The 18,348-nt window shown below is 45.7% G+C and overlaps 1 protein-coding gene across 4 annotated transcripts; it reads left to right on the top strand.

Moving 5' to 3' along the window:
* On the top strand, positions 1-17,745 carry rbm14a (RNA binding motif protein 14a). Of its 4 annotated transcripts, none has more exons than XR_014596448.1 (8): positions 1-169; positions 2,026-2,210; positions 3,150-3,332; positions 5,354-5,463; positions 7,665-7,952; positions 9,689-9,903; positions 14,060-15,014; positions 15,261-17,745. XR_014596448.1 is itself a non-coding variant. In XM_084001372.1 (8 exons), the coding sequence occupies exons 1-8, from the start codon at positions 9-11 to the stop codon at positions 16,998-17,000; spliced, it is 1,635 nt and encodes a 544-aa protein (XP_083857498.1). In that variant the 5' UTR covers positions 1-8; the 3' UTR covers positions 17,001-17,745. The 4 variants fall into 4 exon arrangements, 2 of the variants coding, with proteins under 2 accessions (XP_083857498.1, XP_083857497.1); XR_014596449.1 differs by having other exon boundaries at positions 9,689-9,921; XM_084001372.1 differs by having other exon boundaries at positions 9,689-9,921; positions 14,060-14,509; positions 16,976-17,745.
* Positions 17,746-18,348: the final 603 nt, after the last annotated feature.

Below are 18,348 nucleotides of genomic sequence, written 5' to 3'. Positions count from 1 at the left end.
GGTTCGAGATGAGCGGCGACAACGTGAAGCTGTTTGTGGGGAACCTTCCTCTGGACGCGACCCACGACGAGCTGACGAAGCTGTTTTCCCCGTATGGAGAGATCAACACGTGCTCGCTGCTCCGACAGTACGCCTTCGTCACGCTGAAGGGCGAGGGCGCCGCCGACAGGTAAACGGCCCCTAGAAATGTTGCACTGAAGTCAATGGGACGGGCCACTGCCGGTAGGGCTGGGCGATGTGGCACAAAACTTTATCACGATGTTTTTCCATATTGATCGATTCTCGATATCGTCTCGATATGTATTTTTTGCTGACGCTGCCGGTTCAAGCAGCATCCTGACTGAGTCCTGAAGAAACCAGAGAATGTGTTCAGTTTGGGAGATGACATGAGTTCACTTTAATGTTCATTGAGGGTGGAACAGTTCAATAATCCACAGTTTGATTTGATTTACATTGTTGTTGTTTTCTGTTGTCTTTTTTCTACCACACATCAGCTCTAAAATGTGTCAATCATGAGGCTTTAGTCTTTCTAGTTATTTGAACAGGTTGTAGACAAATATTTAGCTGTTTAGCTGCTCTGACAACAGACTTCATGCCGAGCTCCACGACATCCTGAACTTAACAGGCTCTGATGAATCCAGGTGTGTGTGACTCTGACCTCAGTCACAACACCTGTCAGACATCTGGATTCATCAGAGTTTAAGTTCAGGATGTCGTGGAGCATGAAGCCTGAGGGGCCTGAGCCCAGCGCACGTTCTTCACTGTACATGAGCAAACGGACGTGTTACCGCAGAGTAAACGTCACCAGCAGCTCCGTGTTTCCTCCACTTCCTGACCGTGGTGTCATCAGGTCGCCATGACGACACACTGACAGGCTTCTTTAGCCGGGACAGACGAACTGACGCGCCACACGTTCACCATCGCTTCAGTCGCCATCGGCTCCACCTCCACTCGTTTCCTCCCTCTTTTACAACATCTATCTATCTATCTATCTATCTATCTATCTATCTATCTATCTATCTATCTATCTATCTATCTGTCGTTCTATCTATCTATCTATCTATCTATCTATCTATCTATCTATCTATCTATCTATCTATCTATCTATCTATCGTTCTATCTATCGTTCTATCTATCTATCGTTCTATCTATCGTTCTATCTATCTATCGTTCTATCTATCTATCGTTCTATCTATCGTTCTATCTATCTATCTATCTATCTATCTATCTATCTATCTATCTATCTATCTATCGTTCTATCTATCTATCTATCTATCTATCGTTCTATCTATCTATCTATCTATCTATCTATCTATCTATCTATCTATCTATCTATCTATCTATCGTTCTATCTATCTATCTATCTATCTATCTATCTATCTATCTATCTATCTATCTATCGTTCTATCTATCGTTCTATCTATCTATCTATCTATCTATCTATCTATCTATCTATCTATCTATCTATCTATCTATCTATCTATCTATCGTTCTATCTATCTATCTATCTATCTATCTATCTATCTATCTATCTATCTATCTATCTATCTATCTACCTATCTATCTATCTATCTATCTATCCATCCATCTTATCCTTCCTCCCTTTAGCTGCAGCTGCTGCAGCTCAGGACAGGAGGCGGAGTATCAGTATCAGATGGAAGTGTGAGCGGCTGCTGTCGGGCATATTTACTTTCATGTGATATCGAGGAATAGGACCGTAGCTTATTATCGAAATCGATCAAAAATGTATCGCGGCCCAGTGTCGAGATCGTTGTATCGCCCAGCCCTAACCCAGCTCTAACCGACGGAGTTTTCAATTTAATCTCTTTAATCACATAAATTATCATGTTCACGTCCAACTTCACTCAGATGTTTCTGCTGTTTCTTTTTATTCTTTGCACCTGATGATGGTGATGGTAACCCTGGTAACGGTGATGGTAACCCTGGTAACGGTGATGATGGTGATGGTAACCCTGGTAACGGTGATGACGGTGATGGTAACCCTGGTAACGGTTGTCCCCCCAGGGCCATCCGACACCTGGACGGTAAGGAGTACCGCGGCCGGCCGCTCGTGGTGGAGGAGTCTCGCGCTCGGCCGCCGAACTCCACCAAAGTGTTCGTGGGGAATCTGAGCGCGACGTGTTCAGCTGACGACCTGCACGGACTCTTCTCCACCTTCGGACGAGTCCTCGACTGTGACAAAGTCAAAGGTACGAGAGGAACACGTGTTGCTCTATAGTTCACATAACCCTAACCCTTAATAGAGATGGTTAATAGATAATAGAGGTGGTTAATAGATAATAGAGATGGTTAATAGATAATAGAGGTGGTTAAAGGGATAGTTCAGCTGACGACCTGCACGGTCTCTTCTCCACCTTCGGACGAGTCCTCGACTGTGACAAAGTCAAAGGTACGAGAGGAACACGTGTTGCTCTATAGTTCACATAACCCTAACCCTTAATAGAGATGGTTAATAGATAATAGAGATGGTTAAAGGGATAGTTCAGCTGACGACCTGCACGGTCTCTTCTCCACCTTCGGACGAGTCCTTGACTGTGACAAAGTCAAAGGTATTTTACTACTTTACTTAGTTCACACGGCTTAGCATCACAGCAGATATGGAAGAAAAGAAATTCACCTCATTACAAACGTTAATAAAGATATAATAGAGATAGTTAATAGATAGTAAATAGAGATAGTTAATAGAGATAGTTAATAGATAGTAAATAGAGATAGTTAATAGAGATGGTTAATAGAGATAGTTAAGAGATAGTTAGAGATATTCTGCTAGAATAGATCTTATAGACACATGTCTGGTTTTGTAGAAACCTGGTTTGTGTGACCTGTTTGTTTGAGAATAGGTAGTTAACAATAATTTCATTAGATGTAAATTAAACTTTACTGTTGCACTTAGTGAAATAATAATAATAAACACCTTGACGACGACAGCCAAACCGTCACAACAACTATTACGTTACAGTATTGCACGTTTCCCGTAACGTTACACATATAATTGTAAAAGATTAAAAGTTTCACGTGAACATGAAAGACGGTTCAGTATTTATTTATCTGATAGTAATAATAGTAATATTACTACAGTAATAATAGTAATATTACTAATAGTAATAAACTGTGTTCTGTCTGTACAGCGCGGTTGTGCTCCAACGTGGGCTACGCCTTCGTGCACATGGAGAGGAAGGAGGAGGCCATGGCGGCCATCGACGCGCTCAACGGGACCATGTTCAAGGGCCGACAGCTGGCGGTCGAACTGTCCAAAGCTCAGCCGCTCATCAACCAGCTCGTCTCCGCCGGCAACGCCGCCAACGCTGCAGGTGGAGTAGAAACAGAAACGGTTTAAAGTGTTTTAGAGACAGAAACTGTTCAATCAATCAATCAATTAGTTTATTTCGGGCATGTCCATTAAATCATCATCATCACACTTCATCTTAGTTCAATAATACAATACACAACATGGCCGAAAGGGAAAGTGGGAGAAGCTAAAGCTGATCTAGTCCCGCCCCCATTACCCACAGAATAAAATCTTTATCATAATCTTTTCTTTTCTTTTGCTTTTTTACATTTTGACATAACAATCTTTTACTTATGACATTGGACCTAACATGTTACAGCAGTAGGTAGTAAACAGAGCTGCAGTCCAGGGGCCCGTTGTTCGAAAGTAGAATAAAGATATCCAGGATAAGTGGGAAAGCCAGGTTGGACAAAGTCTCATAAATCCATCCTGGCTTAATTGGTTGTTGGAACGCCGAGCCAGGCTGAGAAGGAGCAGCTTTGTCAAGCCAGGTGTAACTAATTCTCTCGTCAGTAGACCACAGAGATGGATCACAGATTCACTGATGAGAGGACAGGTGTGGCCACTTTCCTCCAATCAACAGGAACTTAATGCTGACGTCAGGTGACACACCTCTTTCAAAAAAAAAAAAAAAAAAAAAAAAGCACCGTCGCTGTCGTAAAGCTCAGAGAGAGCGCAGCGGACAACTGCGGACAAATTTAATAATCCAAATTCCTTTCACAAATTAACAGTTGGTGCACTTTGCCTTAATGATGAGCAGTGGAGGTTGATTCATTGCACAAATCTAAAGTACAGTTTACAGCACATGGCCAAAAGTGCAAAAGGTGAAAATTAATTAAATATTAGAACATTATGCGGTTTGGTGCTTCAATAAATTGCAGATAACAAAGATGAGGTCTATAAATTATTTGGAAGGTGCTTACACTCACTCAATTTCATTCTTATTTTCTTACCTCAACCAATATTTAGACACATCTATTTTGTAACATATTTTATGAAAATAATTTTGAAGGCCTAATTATGAAAAAAGAGCCTAATAAATATTGTAAATGTTTCATGTTTTTTGATTATTGTAAATGTATTTTATAAATTTATAAATCAGGCCAATATGTACATAAGAACATGGAATAACTGTATGAAACACATTGATTTCTGATCAGAGTGACTGCTGACTTCACAGATAAAGACAACAGAATCAACTTAGCCTGGCTGTTAGCCTGGTCTGGAGCAGGCTAGCTGCAGAGAATAAATCACCATAGTAACTTGACCAGGATAAAGGTATCCAGCTTTCGAACAACCGACTTGAGGCTAAATTAGGCCAGGATAACCAACATATCCCGGCTTAATCCCTTATCTAGGTTTCGAACAACAGGCCCCTGCTCTAGACAGTACATACAGATTACGTGTGTGTCTGCACATGTGTCCATATTTATCCGTCAGGAGTGAACAACAGTCTCGTCTTGTAGCCTGACATGTCACAAAGTCGCGGCAGTGGCTCAGGCGGTAGAGCGGGTCGTCCAATGATCAGAGGGTCGGCGGTTCGAATCCCGCTCTCTCCCAGTCTCTGTCGTAGTGTCCTTGGGCAAGACACCTAACCCAACTTGCCTCGTGTGAATGCGTATGAATGATCATGGTGGTGGTTGGAGGGGCCGTTTGGCGCGAAATGGCAGCCACGCTTCCGTCAGCATGCCCCAGGGCAGCTGTGGCTACACACGTAGTTTACCACCACCGGTGTGAATGTGTATGAATGAATAATGGTTGCTGTAAAGCGCTTTGGCTATCGGGTAACGGTAGAAAAGCGCTATATAAATGTAATCCATTATTATTATTATTATTATAGAATGGTCCAATCGACAGAGAGCAAAGTCCAGTGTGCTGATTATTAGTTGGGATGGTGTGAGAGCCTTCGCCGCGTTTAGCTTCGTGTCTTAGAGACAGAAACAGTTTAAAGTGTTTTACAGTCGGAGGCCGAGTCGTCGTGTTTCACCGTGTTTCTCTGTGTTTCTCTGCCCCCCCCCCCCCCCCCCCCCCCCCCCCCACCAGGTGGCAGAGAGGGTCTCCTCCCCCGACCGCCACCGTCCCTGGAGCATCACCAGAGTCAAGCTGCCGTGTTGGCGGCAGCAGCAGCAGCTGCAGCAGGACTCCCCATACAGGTGAGTCAGTCTGAACTGAACTATTGATCAATCAATCAATCAACTTTATTCATATAGCACATATAAAACACCACAGGGGAAGCCAAAGTGCTTTACATTGGGACATAAAAAGATTAAGGTAAAAGACATCAACACAAAGTCCATGATCCATGAGCAGCAGCAACACAACGGATCAATAACTAACAAACTGTTGATTGTTACTGAACTTGTCTTCAGCTCCATCGCCATCTAAGAACATCTCACTGCTCAGCTTAGGATGGATGGATGGATGGATGGATGGATGGATGGATGGTGATTGATTGATTGAAACATCTCCTGTAGATGTAATTGATAAATGTTGGCTGAAGGCTGAAGCTCTGAGCTTCTAGCACCAACTCCTCTCTCCTACTGCATCACACAACCGGCTGGTTTGTAATTCACCCAGTTCCTCTTCCAGTGGTTTTATTTACAAAGGCAACGACACCAAACAAATACACAACACCGTTCAACAATTACACCAAGCAACAACTGAGTAACAGTTACAGGACCAGAAATCAAACCATTTGTTTATATTTATCATTTATCTTGTTTTGAGGAGACGTTTAAGATTGTTCCATACATGCACCTCTTTACAGAGATGTACATTTAACAATAGTCCTCATTTAAAGTAGTGCTGTCAAAAACATTGCGTTAACTCAAATCAATTTTAACGCTTGTTTTAAAGTTCTATATAAATAAAGTTGAGTTGAGTTTTATCGTGAGATTAACGTTTCTTTGTGACCGAGTGAACTGTAGTTTTTTCATAAGCTGTGGCGACTGCTCGTCTTGGGACGGTGAGTCGCGCTGTGATGTCACGCTGAAGTAGTTGAACCACGGTCAGAGCGTTATTAGGGCGACGGCGTGTAGCTGCAGCATCATGACCGAACAGCTGCAAAACATCTGGAGGAAGTGTTTTACTTAGACCGATGTTTTCAATGACGGAAAGGAAATTCACTCGATCTGTAATGTTTCCGATCGACCAGCTGTGTTTCCAGTTTCAGGCGTCATAGTTCTGACGGTTCAACGGATGAATTAGTCTCAACACAGTTTGACATGTCAGAGTTTTTCAGTATAGAAACAACTCGGGTTTGCAGCTGTGATCTGGTCCACGTTAACAACGATCTGTCCGTCACTCTGCCGGCAGGACGGACTAAAACACTCAGACAACTTCATTAATCCACCAGAGGAAACTGGTTTCAGCAGCTAGCAGACTGGCACAGCACACACACACACACAATACACAGCACACAATACATACATAAGGAATCAGTTGGAGTCAATAAATAGAACAGACAAGTGTCATCAAGGATCAAGTTGAATAGAGTGAAGAAATATATAGGTTGCACATGTTGACCAAAAAGATGTACATGGTAAAGGGAATAAAGTCATTATGAACACAACATATACTGTACTATATACTATATACTATATACTATATACATGTATACAGAGCTGGAGCTGAAGTCTGAACTGAAGTCTGAACTCTTCCTCATCAGACGAGTCAGAACTTTCAGCCTCTGAAGCTCCGTCATCCTGTTTATTGACAGACGGTGTTACACTGTGTGACATTCAACTTCAAATGTGAATGACTGTGTTAAATATAACACTACACATTGTTTTCAATAAAAGAAAACATTATAAAGCAAGCCTATCCACTTTTCCAAGATAAAATGATAATTCAAGGGACATTTAGAATAGATAAAAGTTAACGATGACATTCATGAGATTAATCGCGATTCAATATTTTAATCGATTGACAGCACTAGTTTAAATTCCTTTGAGTTCATATTTGCACTCTCTCTTTTCAAACATGTTTACAGCTTTGCCCGGCAACACGTTGTTATTTACTTTATACATTACATTACCTGTGCAGTCTTGTAGTCCACTAAATCCTGGTTAGGTGACCCTAGGTAACCCTAACCCTTAATGTTACAACTGAACCAGCAGCATGTTCTCTGTACTGGGACCTTGTGATGACTCGTGAGGCTCTGTTTTATAAAATAAAGACTGAGTTAATGAGTCTTAAATGCATTTCCCAGCTCTCCAGGCGGTATGTGATAATAATAACTTTATTTATTTAGATGTATGGATGTCAGTACATGAGCAGAACAAGATGATTCCTGCTTGTTCAACAGATCTCTGGTGTTGCTATCGACCACGTGGTGTTTTCATGTCGTTCCCAGGTTCAACAGAGCGTCCACAACTCGTTCTACAACACGACGTCGTTCGACCCCACGTACGCGGCGCTGAAGGGCATCACCAGTGCGAAGGGCGCGGACGGCGTGATCTACGGCGCCCTGGCCAGCCAGGTGTACGGCACCGTGGCCGACCAGGTGTACAACGACCTGGCCACGCACACGACGGCCGCCACCGTCAGCGTGGCCCCGGAGGAGGTGGAGCCGCCCAGCGGGCCGGACCCCACCACGCTGTTCGAGGCCGCGAGGGCCAAGTTCTTCCAGGAAGGACAGAAGGTTCGTATGAGTCAACACGTCTCCACGTCTTCTCACTGTTTGTTTCTGTTTCTGTTTCATTCATTCACAAGGGACAATGTACATTAATAAAACATTGTAAAAAACACATGTAAATGTAAATGCACCCGAGTTACGTAGCTAAAAGAGCTAAAAGAGCTAGTTTTCATGGCCAGTCCCTCTGCCTGATGATAAAAGGAAACCTTCAAAAAAAAAAGCAACAATGAGGTAAAATACCAAAGACTCATTACATTTGTAAGACAATAACACACATTTGCGACGGCACCAAAAGACCAAAGACACATTCAGTTCACATTAATAAATATACATCTGTGAGGCCACAACACACGTTTGCGGTGGCACAAGGTCGTTAGTGCTCTAATATAATCAGTTCTTAGTGCTGCCGTCATAGAGCATCAGCAGTAGAGATACTATACTATACTATATACACTATACTAGTACATAGACTATAACATAGAGAGCCTCAGCGGAAGCAGGAAGTACTGTCGCCATGGGAACTCAACTCTGAAAAAGTCTCCATGTGAGTGAACGGGACTGAAAGTTTTATTTCGTGATCCGTTTGAATTGTGTCATGAGAAAAAACTCTGTCCTCGACCTTTAAAACATCAGAAACCAGCAGTTTGTTGTCACGGCAACAGAAGAATGTATTTAGTGTGACTACAGATCTGGTGTCGTCACCAACTGTCACGGGAAAGGAAGGGCGCCATGTGGTCGCCATGGTGACGTCACTACGCCACCTGTAGTCTCTATGGTTACGGATACTTCTGAGTTTTATTCTACAACAGTTTTACAATAAACTGCTGGTTTCTCTTCATGAAACGTGATGTTTTAAAGGTCGAGGACAGAGAGTGTTCTCATGGCACAATTCAAACGGATCACGAAATAAAACTTTCAGTCCCGTTCACTCACATGGAGAGTTGTTCAGAGTTGAGTTCCCATGGCGACGGTACTTCCTGCTTCCGCTTAGGCTCTCTACACATAGTATTAAAGCAGAAGTAAGTGATCCGGTGGTTTGGGCTAATGCTGCGTTCCAGGCTTTTGAAACCGTAAATTACAACTTCAAGTCACGACTTACGACTTTGTAGCGTTCCAGGCAACCCACTCGTGTTTCTCCTTCCTGTTTTACCGGTGAAAGTCACTATAACGGCCACTCGTAACTTCTGACCCGTGAACTCGTACCAGATCGAACTGGTACGACTTCACAGGTCGGAAAAACACGAGTTACGAGTTGTCTTGAACGCACCATAACGTCTTGTCAGCAGATGGAGTTAGCAGCCCCCGCCCTCGTCATGGATCTATTGGTCCTCGTCCCTACGTCACCACATTCAGGCGCATCCCTTGGCTGCACACACAGAGAGGACCGCCCCTTTATGCCGTTCTCTCTCCTCATTGGATAAAGGTTGTAGGATACAAGGAAAGTTTTCTCCTGGGCTCAGAGCAGAGCAGAGTGACTGACAGACCCGTGTTTCAGACCAAACACTCTATAGAAGTGATTGTTGTCGGAAGATACAACTATTTAAGACTTAGATTAACACAAAAATATCACTTACTTCTGCTTTAAGGAACAGGATTCATTAAACAAATCACTATAACTATCTGGTTACTCCATATAGGAAGATACATGACAGAATACTCAATGCCTATATGTTTATGTTTGTGTTGCTAACGGTGTTGTGTTGTTGTGTTGCTAACGGTGTTGTGTTGTTGTGTTGCTACAGGTCCTGGCCGAGCAGCAGCAGGGCCGTAAGGCGGCGGCCGGCTCGGAGAACGAGCGCGACCGCTCTCCGATCCGAGGGAACCGAGCGCCGCTGCTGCCCGACCCCGTCCCCGGCTCCTTCGCTCAGGTCCGACCCAAACGCCGCGCGCTGCTGCCCACGCCGCCCGGCGCCCCGGAGGAACCGGCCGCCGCCACGGCAACCACCACACCTGAAGGGTCAGATCCTGTTGCTAGGTACACTTTAACACAGAGTAGAGTAGGGCAGATTATGGGATGGAGGAAGATAGACACAAACACCATTTTATTCCTCCCTCCACTTTTAACACTTGACTGCTACATAACAACAACAGTCACAGTTCATTCACCACAACACTGAAAAACATCCACTTGTCCTGTTTTACTTACATATAGATTATAGATATAGATTATATATTATATAGATTACATATTATAGATTATATATATTATATATTATAGATAATATATTATAGCAAGAATTGTTCACTTGGTGATAGAAGCATGAGATTTGGTACAGATACAGAAAAAGGCACCTGCCACTCAAAATATTCAGTATGGAGGCTGTTTTTCAAGATGGCTTCCAGGTGTTGTACCAACATGTCTGATGTCAACATGTAATTATCAAATTCAGTTCATTTGGGTCTAAAGTATTCATGGGTCTCACATTTCATCATTATCAGCTCCTCCACCTACTGAGTTCTGCTCTGACAAGAAAACTAAAAGGTCTGTAGGAATTAGAGACCAGGAAAGACTATGATCTTTAATGGAGCTGTTCCTCTCTAAGACGAGGCGGGGTGAACTTAAAGGTCTGCTCAGGTGTATAGTAGCATAGTAACTTGACCGGGACAAATTTAGCCTGCTTTTGAACAACCGACTTGAGGCTAAATTCAGCCAGGATGAACAACATATCCCGGCTTGATCCCTTCTAGGTTTTGTGCAATACCCCTCTGGTGTGCTCCCCTCCCTTCCCCTATGAAACACAGAGGTCACAGGTCAGTTCACAGGCAAATTCAGCACAGGGAGAAAAGTGGCATGTCCATACGGCTCGGGTCCCAAGGGAAAGAGTGAGCCACTCTGAGGCTCTTTGTAGCCCCGCTACAATCAGCCACAAGTGAAAACCATTTGTGTTGGTGCAGCACACTGATTGGCTCATACCGGCCCTGAATGAGTCGGCCCGACGCTCTCGTCGCTATCCCGGGTGCTGGCGTTCCAGCCACCGGGCTGCACCTGAGGGTGATCGCCCCTAAGCAGGCTGCACCTGAGGGTGATCACCCCTAAGCAGGCTGCACCTGAGGGTGATCGCCCCTAAGCGGGCTGCACCTGAGGGTGATCGCCCCTAAGCGGGCTGCACCTGAGGGTGATCACCCCTAAGCTCCTCCCGGGCTGCACCTGAGGGTGATCACCCCTAAGCTCCTCCCGGGCTGCACCTGAGGGTGATCACCCCTAAGCTCCTCCCGGGCTGCACCTGAGGGTGATCACCCCTAAGCTCCTCCCGGGCTGCACCTGAGGGTGATCGCCCCTAAGCGGGCTGCACCTGAGGGTGATCACCCCTAAGCGGGCTGCACCTGAGGGTGATCACCCCTAAGCTCCTCCCGGGCTGCACCTGAGGGTGATCACCCCTAAGCGGGCTGCACCTGAGGGTGAACACCCCTAAGCTCCTCCCGGGCTGCACCTGAGGGTGATCACCCCTAAGCGGGCTGCACCTGAGGGTGATCACCCCTAAGCTCCTCCCGGGCTGCACCTGAGGGTGATCACCCCTAAGCTCCTCCCGGGCTGCACCTGAGGGTGATCACCCCTAAGCTCCTCCCGGGCTGCACCTGAGGGTGAACACCCCTAAGCTCACCACCAGGCCAGAGCTTCTGACTCCTCTTCAAACATCCTTGACATGGCGTCGGTGGTAGAATAGCTTCCCCCGGCCGGTGTTCAACCCTGAACCTGTAACTCTGCAGCTCCAAGAACCATCTGGTTCTTCTCCCTGTTTGTTCCTCTTCAGTCGTGGTCTGTCACCAACAGGAAGTCCCGGCCCCACAGGTAGAACCGAAGGTGTTGCACGGCCCATTTGATGGCGAAGCATTCTTTTTCAACTGCAGCGTAGTTGCGTGTTCCTCTCCATCTACCACCTGAGCCAGGTCTTGGCAGCGAATGCAGGTAAGTGAGTCGAGGCGCTGCGTCACAGGCGCTGGGAGGTTGGGGACGATGCCGGCGTGAACCCGAGCGACTCCATGGGGAGTTAGCAGTTACACGTATGTGGTGGGATACTGGTAGCCTCGTAAACCAGCCTCTCGCGGAAGTGCATTTCATTTCATTCCGAGGGAGAGTCATTCTAAGCGTTTGGCCTGAAACCCTCAGAAGGCCTAAGAGCCAATCAGCGTCGCCGCTGTGATTGACGCAGCACATTGGCCAATCAGGGACCGACTGGTGCAAAGCCCCGTCACTACACCAACTTGCTGATTGGCTGAATGGGGTTGTCTGTCAACGCTACTACTCCCGCCCCAAACACTTACAGGGGGGATGAGGCCAGACTCTCTGAGAAATGAAATGAAATGCATTTCCACGAGAGGCTGGTTTATGAGGCTAGGATACTGGCGCATGTCGCCGTGGACACAGACTACGGACGCTTTCGTCTCCTTGGCGAGTTCTTCCTGACTCAGGGAGATGAATCAAGGAGGGCGTGTGTCCATGTTACCCACTTGTCTGGCTCGTGGGCCCAGCAGGACGTTACATAGAGGCGTCTTTAAAAGGTCTTAAATTTGAGTTTAAAAATTCTGGGGATGCCCCGGCTTCAGCTTTCGTCATGTTCATCATCTCTGAACTGACTTGGTGGTTTCCCAGTGAGTCAACTAGAGCCTCTAGACCTTTCAGCACCGGGGGCTCAGGTAATACTGTCGATGACCAGGGCTGCGTTCCAAAAACAGGTTGAGTTTCCCTCGCTCACTTGCCCTCAGCCCTTGCTATGACGTCACACGGAGGCCACTTGGAGAGTGGAGGGAAAGTGGGCGGGGGAGGAGTAGAAGAGGTAAACGGAACAAACCTGCCCTCGTTCACTAACAGCCGGGACAATCACTGGTCGACCACATGTCGTAGGTGTAGCGCTGTACTGCCTCTTAAGGGGGGGTTGGCCGGTTTACGGTGAAAATTCAATACTCTATAATATCAATATATACTGCTCTTTCTCTCTGTCACTGATCATGAGCTCTGCTTCATCAGACCAATCCTGATTAAAATGCCTTATTAAACTACACATCAACACAGGCACAGCAACTATGTGAATATGAAACGTCAGATTAAAAAGGCTCTCTAGACACGTTTTTTTTGTGACAAATGAGTTTGCCTATTATATATCTCTACTAGCCTACCACTTGTAAATTGTTTGTTCTGACATGTCACTGCTAAACTAGTTTATTGAATTGAATATTTACTGACCCCTTTCATTTATTTTCTTCTTTGGTGGTAAACACACAACTGGTGCTTGAGGTTCATTATCGCCACCGCATGGACGTATTTTTCGTGCACCACTGCAATGCATTGTGGGTGATATACAGCTCTGGAGTGACCATCGATGTTGACTTGATCACTCAGCCCTCAAGGGTCGATTTCACCAAGTTCACTTCAGCTGTTTGGAGAAATGGAACAGCCCTTATGATGGCGGCGGGGATTCCCCCGAGGGCAAGTGCTGAGGGCAAGTGAACGAGGGCGACTCAACCCGCTTTTGGAACGCAGCCCAGGCGTTCAGTCCAAGACGGTCTCCGGTGATGTCAGTGTGATGTCATATCGGAGCAGCGCCGCCAGCTGTGGTCGGGACGGTAGGTCGGGGCAGAATGTCCAGGTATGGGAACGCTGGGCGCTCGCCGGTCGACTGCCGCTGATCGTGGTGCGCTCAAACACCTCCAGGTTAGGCGTCAACGTCATCTTCGACGTTAGCTTGGTGAGCACATCTCATGGCGTCCGTGGAGCCGCCGCCGCTTTAGCAAACTTCCCACGTAGCTCTTGGACAACTTCTTGACACTCCACAGAATCCAAAACCTGTGTTTAGAACCAACAACTGTTTCTATGTTTCATAGATCACGAGTTATTCCAACTAGTGTCATGGCGGCCATCTTCAACACATTTCATAACACTGATAATGATGAAATGTGACACCCATAAAATACTTTTAAGACCAAAATGAATTGATTTTGATAATGAAGTGCTGATATCAGACATTGGTACAATACCTGGACGCCATCTTTAAAAATGACTTCCATATTGAATATCTTGAGTGACCAGCGCCTTTTTGCCATTAATCTGCTGCAACGTGTGTTTCACGTGATATTTACTTTGTTTTCTTTCCTCTCTGCCCCCCCCCCCCCCCCAGGTCTTACACAGAGTACTACCAGCAAATGCACCAATACCAACAGCAGTATCAGCAGTACCAACAGCAGTACCAGTACCTGCAGTACGCCTACACCAACCCCCCCCCTCCCCCCCCTCCACCACAGGATCCGGCCTCCAACAACACAAACCCCGCCCCCCCGGGGACGTACTCCGCCCCCCCACCGGGGGCGTACGCCGCCACGCCCGGGGGCTACGCGCCGCCACCGGGGACGTACGGCGCCGCGGGAGGAGGCTACGACGCCGCTGCGTCTGGCGGCTACGACGCTTCGTCCGGGAACTACGACGCCTCGGCGGCGGCGGCGGGAAGATACGACGCCTCGGCGGGAAGCTATGACGCGTCCGGAGGTTACGGAGCGTATGATTCATCGGGCGCTTACGCCGCCGCAGCAGCAGCGGCCGCGGGGGGAAGAAGCTACTCCACATCCACACCGTATGAGCAGACACACGGGCAACCACTGCCCCACCGCAATGATTACCCTTACCACACGCCAGAGCCCCCTTACCGATAGGCCACACACTCCTTCCACTGCAGATGTGTGTGTGTGTGTGTGTGAGAGTGTGTGCGTGTGTGTACGGGTGCATGTATGTGCGTTTACATGAGGGACAGTTTAACGTGGAATCAGAGAGGGAACAAGGCTGTAACCGGAACGTGGAGTGTCTTTCTTTCTATCTGTTGAATGTTACAGAAGCTGAAACGTCTCATCAGACAGAGAAGCTTTTTATTTGGCCTCGTCTGCTCCACATTAACAAACAAAAAAAAAATTAAAAAAAGAGAAGACATTTCTGGTGATTTTGCATCGTAAAAATGTTTAATGCAACAGTTATGACACTAAATTTATATCATCACATTTTAGAGTGGCAGAATGAAATCAATGAGCTGAGAAAAGGATTCAGCCTTTGTCGAGAATGGAGCAGGCGGAGATGTTTGGCCCTCAGTGTTGGTCCAGATGTTTGGCCCTCAGTGTTGGTCCAGATGTTTGGCCCTCAGTGTTGGTCCAGATGTTTGGCCCTCAGTCTTGGTCCAGATGTTTGGCCCTCAGTGTTGGTCCAGATGTTTGGCCCTCAGTGTTAGTCCAGATGTTTGGCCCTCAGTGTTGGTCCAGATGTTTGGCCCTCAGTGTTGGTCCAGATGTTTGGCCCTCAGTGTTGGTCCAGATGTTTGGCCCTCAGTCTTGGTCCAGATGTTGAACAGCAGATGTTGAGTTCCAGATGTTGAGGTCCAGATGCTGTTGCCTTGTGACTGAAGGGAATGAGAGAGAGAATGTGTTTGAATCGACCAGATTGTGTCAGTGAGGACGTTTCAGGTCTTTAAAGCTGATGAAGCACTTCACTCTTCAGCCGTGTCGTGTAATTTATTTTTTTTGACTCTTTCAGCTTTTGGGTTGTCGGTTGATCGGATCACGTTGCGGCCGCTCGGCGCTGTCAGAAAGTCGTTTTGAAAAAGAGGTTTTTCTGGAGCCTGAGTGAAGAATTCCTCCATATTCAATCTCTAATTCACACAGAGCGTTGTGTTGGATCAGCAGAGTTAGTTTGGCGTATGACAGGTATTATTAGACTGCGCATGCTTGAAGTTTTATAGTTGAAGAAAACTTTTGACATGACTTTGATAAGAACAGGGTAAAACAACACTGAGTGGATATTTTCAGTAGTTAAATTGTAAAGAATGTTTTTTCTCTTGGAGCAGTTCTTGCCATAATTCTCCTCCTTTGTTCTTTCTTGCCCGCGGCTCCTCTGAGGAGTTAAATTTGTCCTGTCAGAGGTTTTGGTCCAAGGTCAGTCTTTGCTTCTCAAACACAAGAACAACAATCAAAGCAATTTTGTCGTTTGTTCATTTATTTCTGTTAAATTCCAGTTTGTGTTGGATTGCTTTTAGATCGAAGTGCGGCGTCTGATTGTTAAAGATGGAAACCAGGAAGCAGAGTCGTGTTTTTGTTGGTTTTGTCTGAACATGTTTGAATTTATAAGAAAAAGCAGCTTCATTTGGGTTAAAGATGTTAAAGGAATGTGACCTTTACCAAGACTGAAATCTCCTTTTACTCAAATTTTGAACAGTTTTTTTTCTGTCACTAGAGTCTGGTTGGTTTCAGCAGCTGCTTCAGCTCACGGTGGAAACCACTTTGACCGAAATTTGAGTTAATTTTTCATAGTATAAGATTCTGTTAATGTTTGAGACTTTATTTTGAACAAAAACAAAGTAATGTCAACCAACATTTGGCAAAGATACAGACTGTTAATATGAGGAAGTGAACAGCTGAAGGTGAAGCCGCCGAGCTGTTGGCGTGTAGCTCACGTTTAAGGCGTATGAAGTGCTGCAGAAACAGGCTGAAGTGCAGATTGTAGAACGTGTGTGTCTTTCTTTTCTAAATGCGTTGCAGTGGCATCTTCCCGACGGAGCGTAGCTGTAGGGTTACTGGTCGTTTGGCTGAGTGGACGTGAGGTGAACATGAACATGAAGGTTGTTTTGGATTTTGTAAAAGCCGCTGATCTTTATTTTTCCGAGCAGCAGTGGTGACATTTTGCTTTTCCCTTTTCTTTCAACACACGGCTACGATCACTGGCTCTGATCCATACGACACCTAGACAGCTGGTCGACTCCACATGTAGTAACTCGGTTCATTGCCTTTTCTACTCAGACACAGATGAAACACAGATGACACTAGTGCACCTGTTTCATGACTTACAGTAGTTGTTCCTTTGTGATTGTTCCACACACAAACTCATCCTATTTTTCTTCTTATCTGCCACCTGAATTGAATTGGTAGTGCTGCAGGTTTTTAATTGACACATAGTCTCTCTACTTTCCACATTTCTCCACCTTCTCCATGTGATCTGTTAGTTGCATGCCTTGTTGTTGCTGCTGCTCCAGCCACCTTCTTCCTCTTGCTGATTATTGCAGCGTGAGTTGGAGGCAGCCGCACTGAGCCCTTTGCCCGGGACGCACGCCACACGCAGCTGTAGCGTGCCGTGGGACGGGGAAAACAGCAGCGTTAGGCCTGAAACTGCTGTGGACGATGGGGTGGCCCCCCACTAAGGTAAACACTCAGACCACACACTCCTGCCCCCCCCCGAAAACACGCATCTACAAACACAAACACACAAACACAAACACACGTATGTGGCCATACTTCTGATCCTGATCTCAGATTTTTGGGGAAACGGATCTCTCCTACTTTTTAATGGGAGATGACCGGTTTTCCTGTTGCTTTTTCACCCCCCCAACCCCCCCCCCACCCCAAGTACACTCTGCTCATACATTCCAGCCCCGACACACCGACTGCTCGCCATCTTTTGAGGACGTGTAAACCATCCTTTAGTGTAAAAGTGAGACGGTTTGTTGGTAGTCGACCCGTATCTAACTCACCAGTACGAGGCCACGTGGACATCTAGGTAGGATGCCTTCTCTTAGTTTTGTTAATGTTGGGGATAAGTGCCTTGCTTAAGAGCACATCGATAGGCCCTCCATTTCAGAGTTGAAAAACCTGGCTCAGGATCGGTTGCTGGTTCAACGCTCGACTCGACTCCCCCCTCGACCCCCCAAAACAACGATTTTTGATGCCACATTCAACTTGTATGAATGACATTGAACACAAATATTATCATTTTGTTTTAAATTGCATTTTGTTCTATGTTCTCTTTGAAATGTTTAATTATCAATAAATGAATTTCAACTGAACTTTAGCTTTTTTTTTTTTTTTTCTGTGTGAATAATTAAAGACAATTAAACAACCGTCACCACTCATTCTAACATTTCTGTGAAGGAAGCGAAGCATCAAGGAATGAATAGAGCTCAGCATCAGATGACATTTTATTCCATTTTCTTCCAAAAACATCAACCTATGCTTTTCAAATAAAAACCAGTAATTTGATAACAATCCAAACCTGTTGATATTTCAATCACTTTGATATACAAAAAAACAAAATGAGAAGAAGTTGAAGGTGTGGAACCTCCCTCCCTGCTAACAAGACTTCTGCTAAGTTTTGTAGCCTCAGCAACAATGAAGTTTACAGATGGACACTAGAGATGATGGATGAGTGGAGGATACAGTATACACAGTAGTGAGTATACCGAGGTATTATGGTGAGTAGACCTACAGAATGTATTCCAATGGACAAAGGGTGGAGCATGAAACTGCATAGACATTCACCGGCGTTCACTGACTTCTCAACATGAAAATGCAGTTTCTGCTCTGGTCACATGCACATCTGGTTTGCAGCTGCCAGATACGTCCATGAAGTAGCTTCAGTGATGAATACAGAGGTTTTTCTATT

This window comes from Trachurus trachurus (assembly GCF_905171665.1).
Source record: "Trachurus trachurus genome assembly, contig: scaffold_116_arrow_ctg1, whole genome shotgun sequence".
Lineage (NCBI taxonomy): Eukaryota > Metazoa > Chordata > Actinopteri > Carangiformes > Carangidae > Trachurus > Trachurus trachurus.
This window is presented reverse-complemented; position numbering and strand designations above follow the sequence as displayed.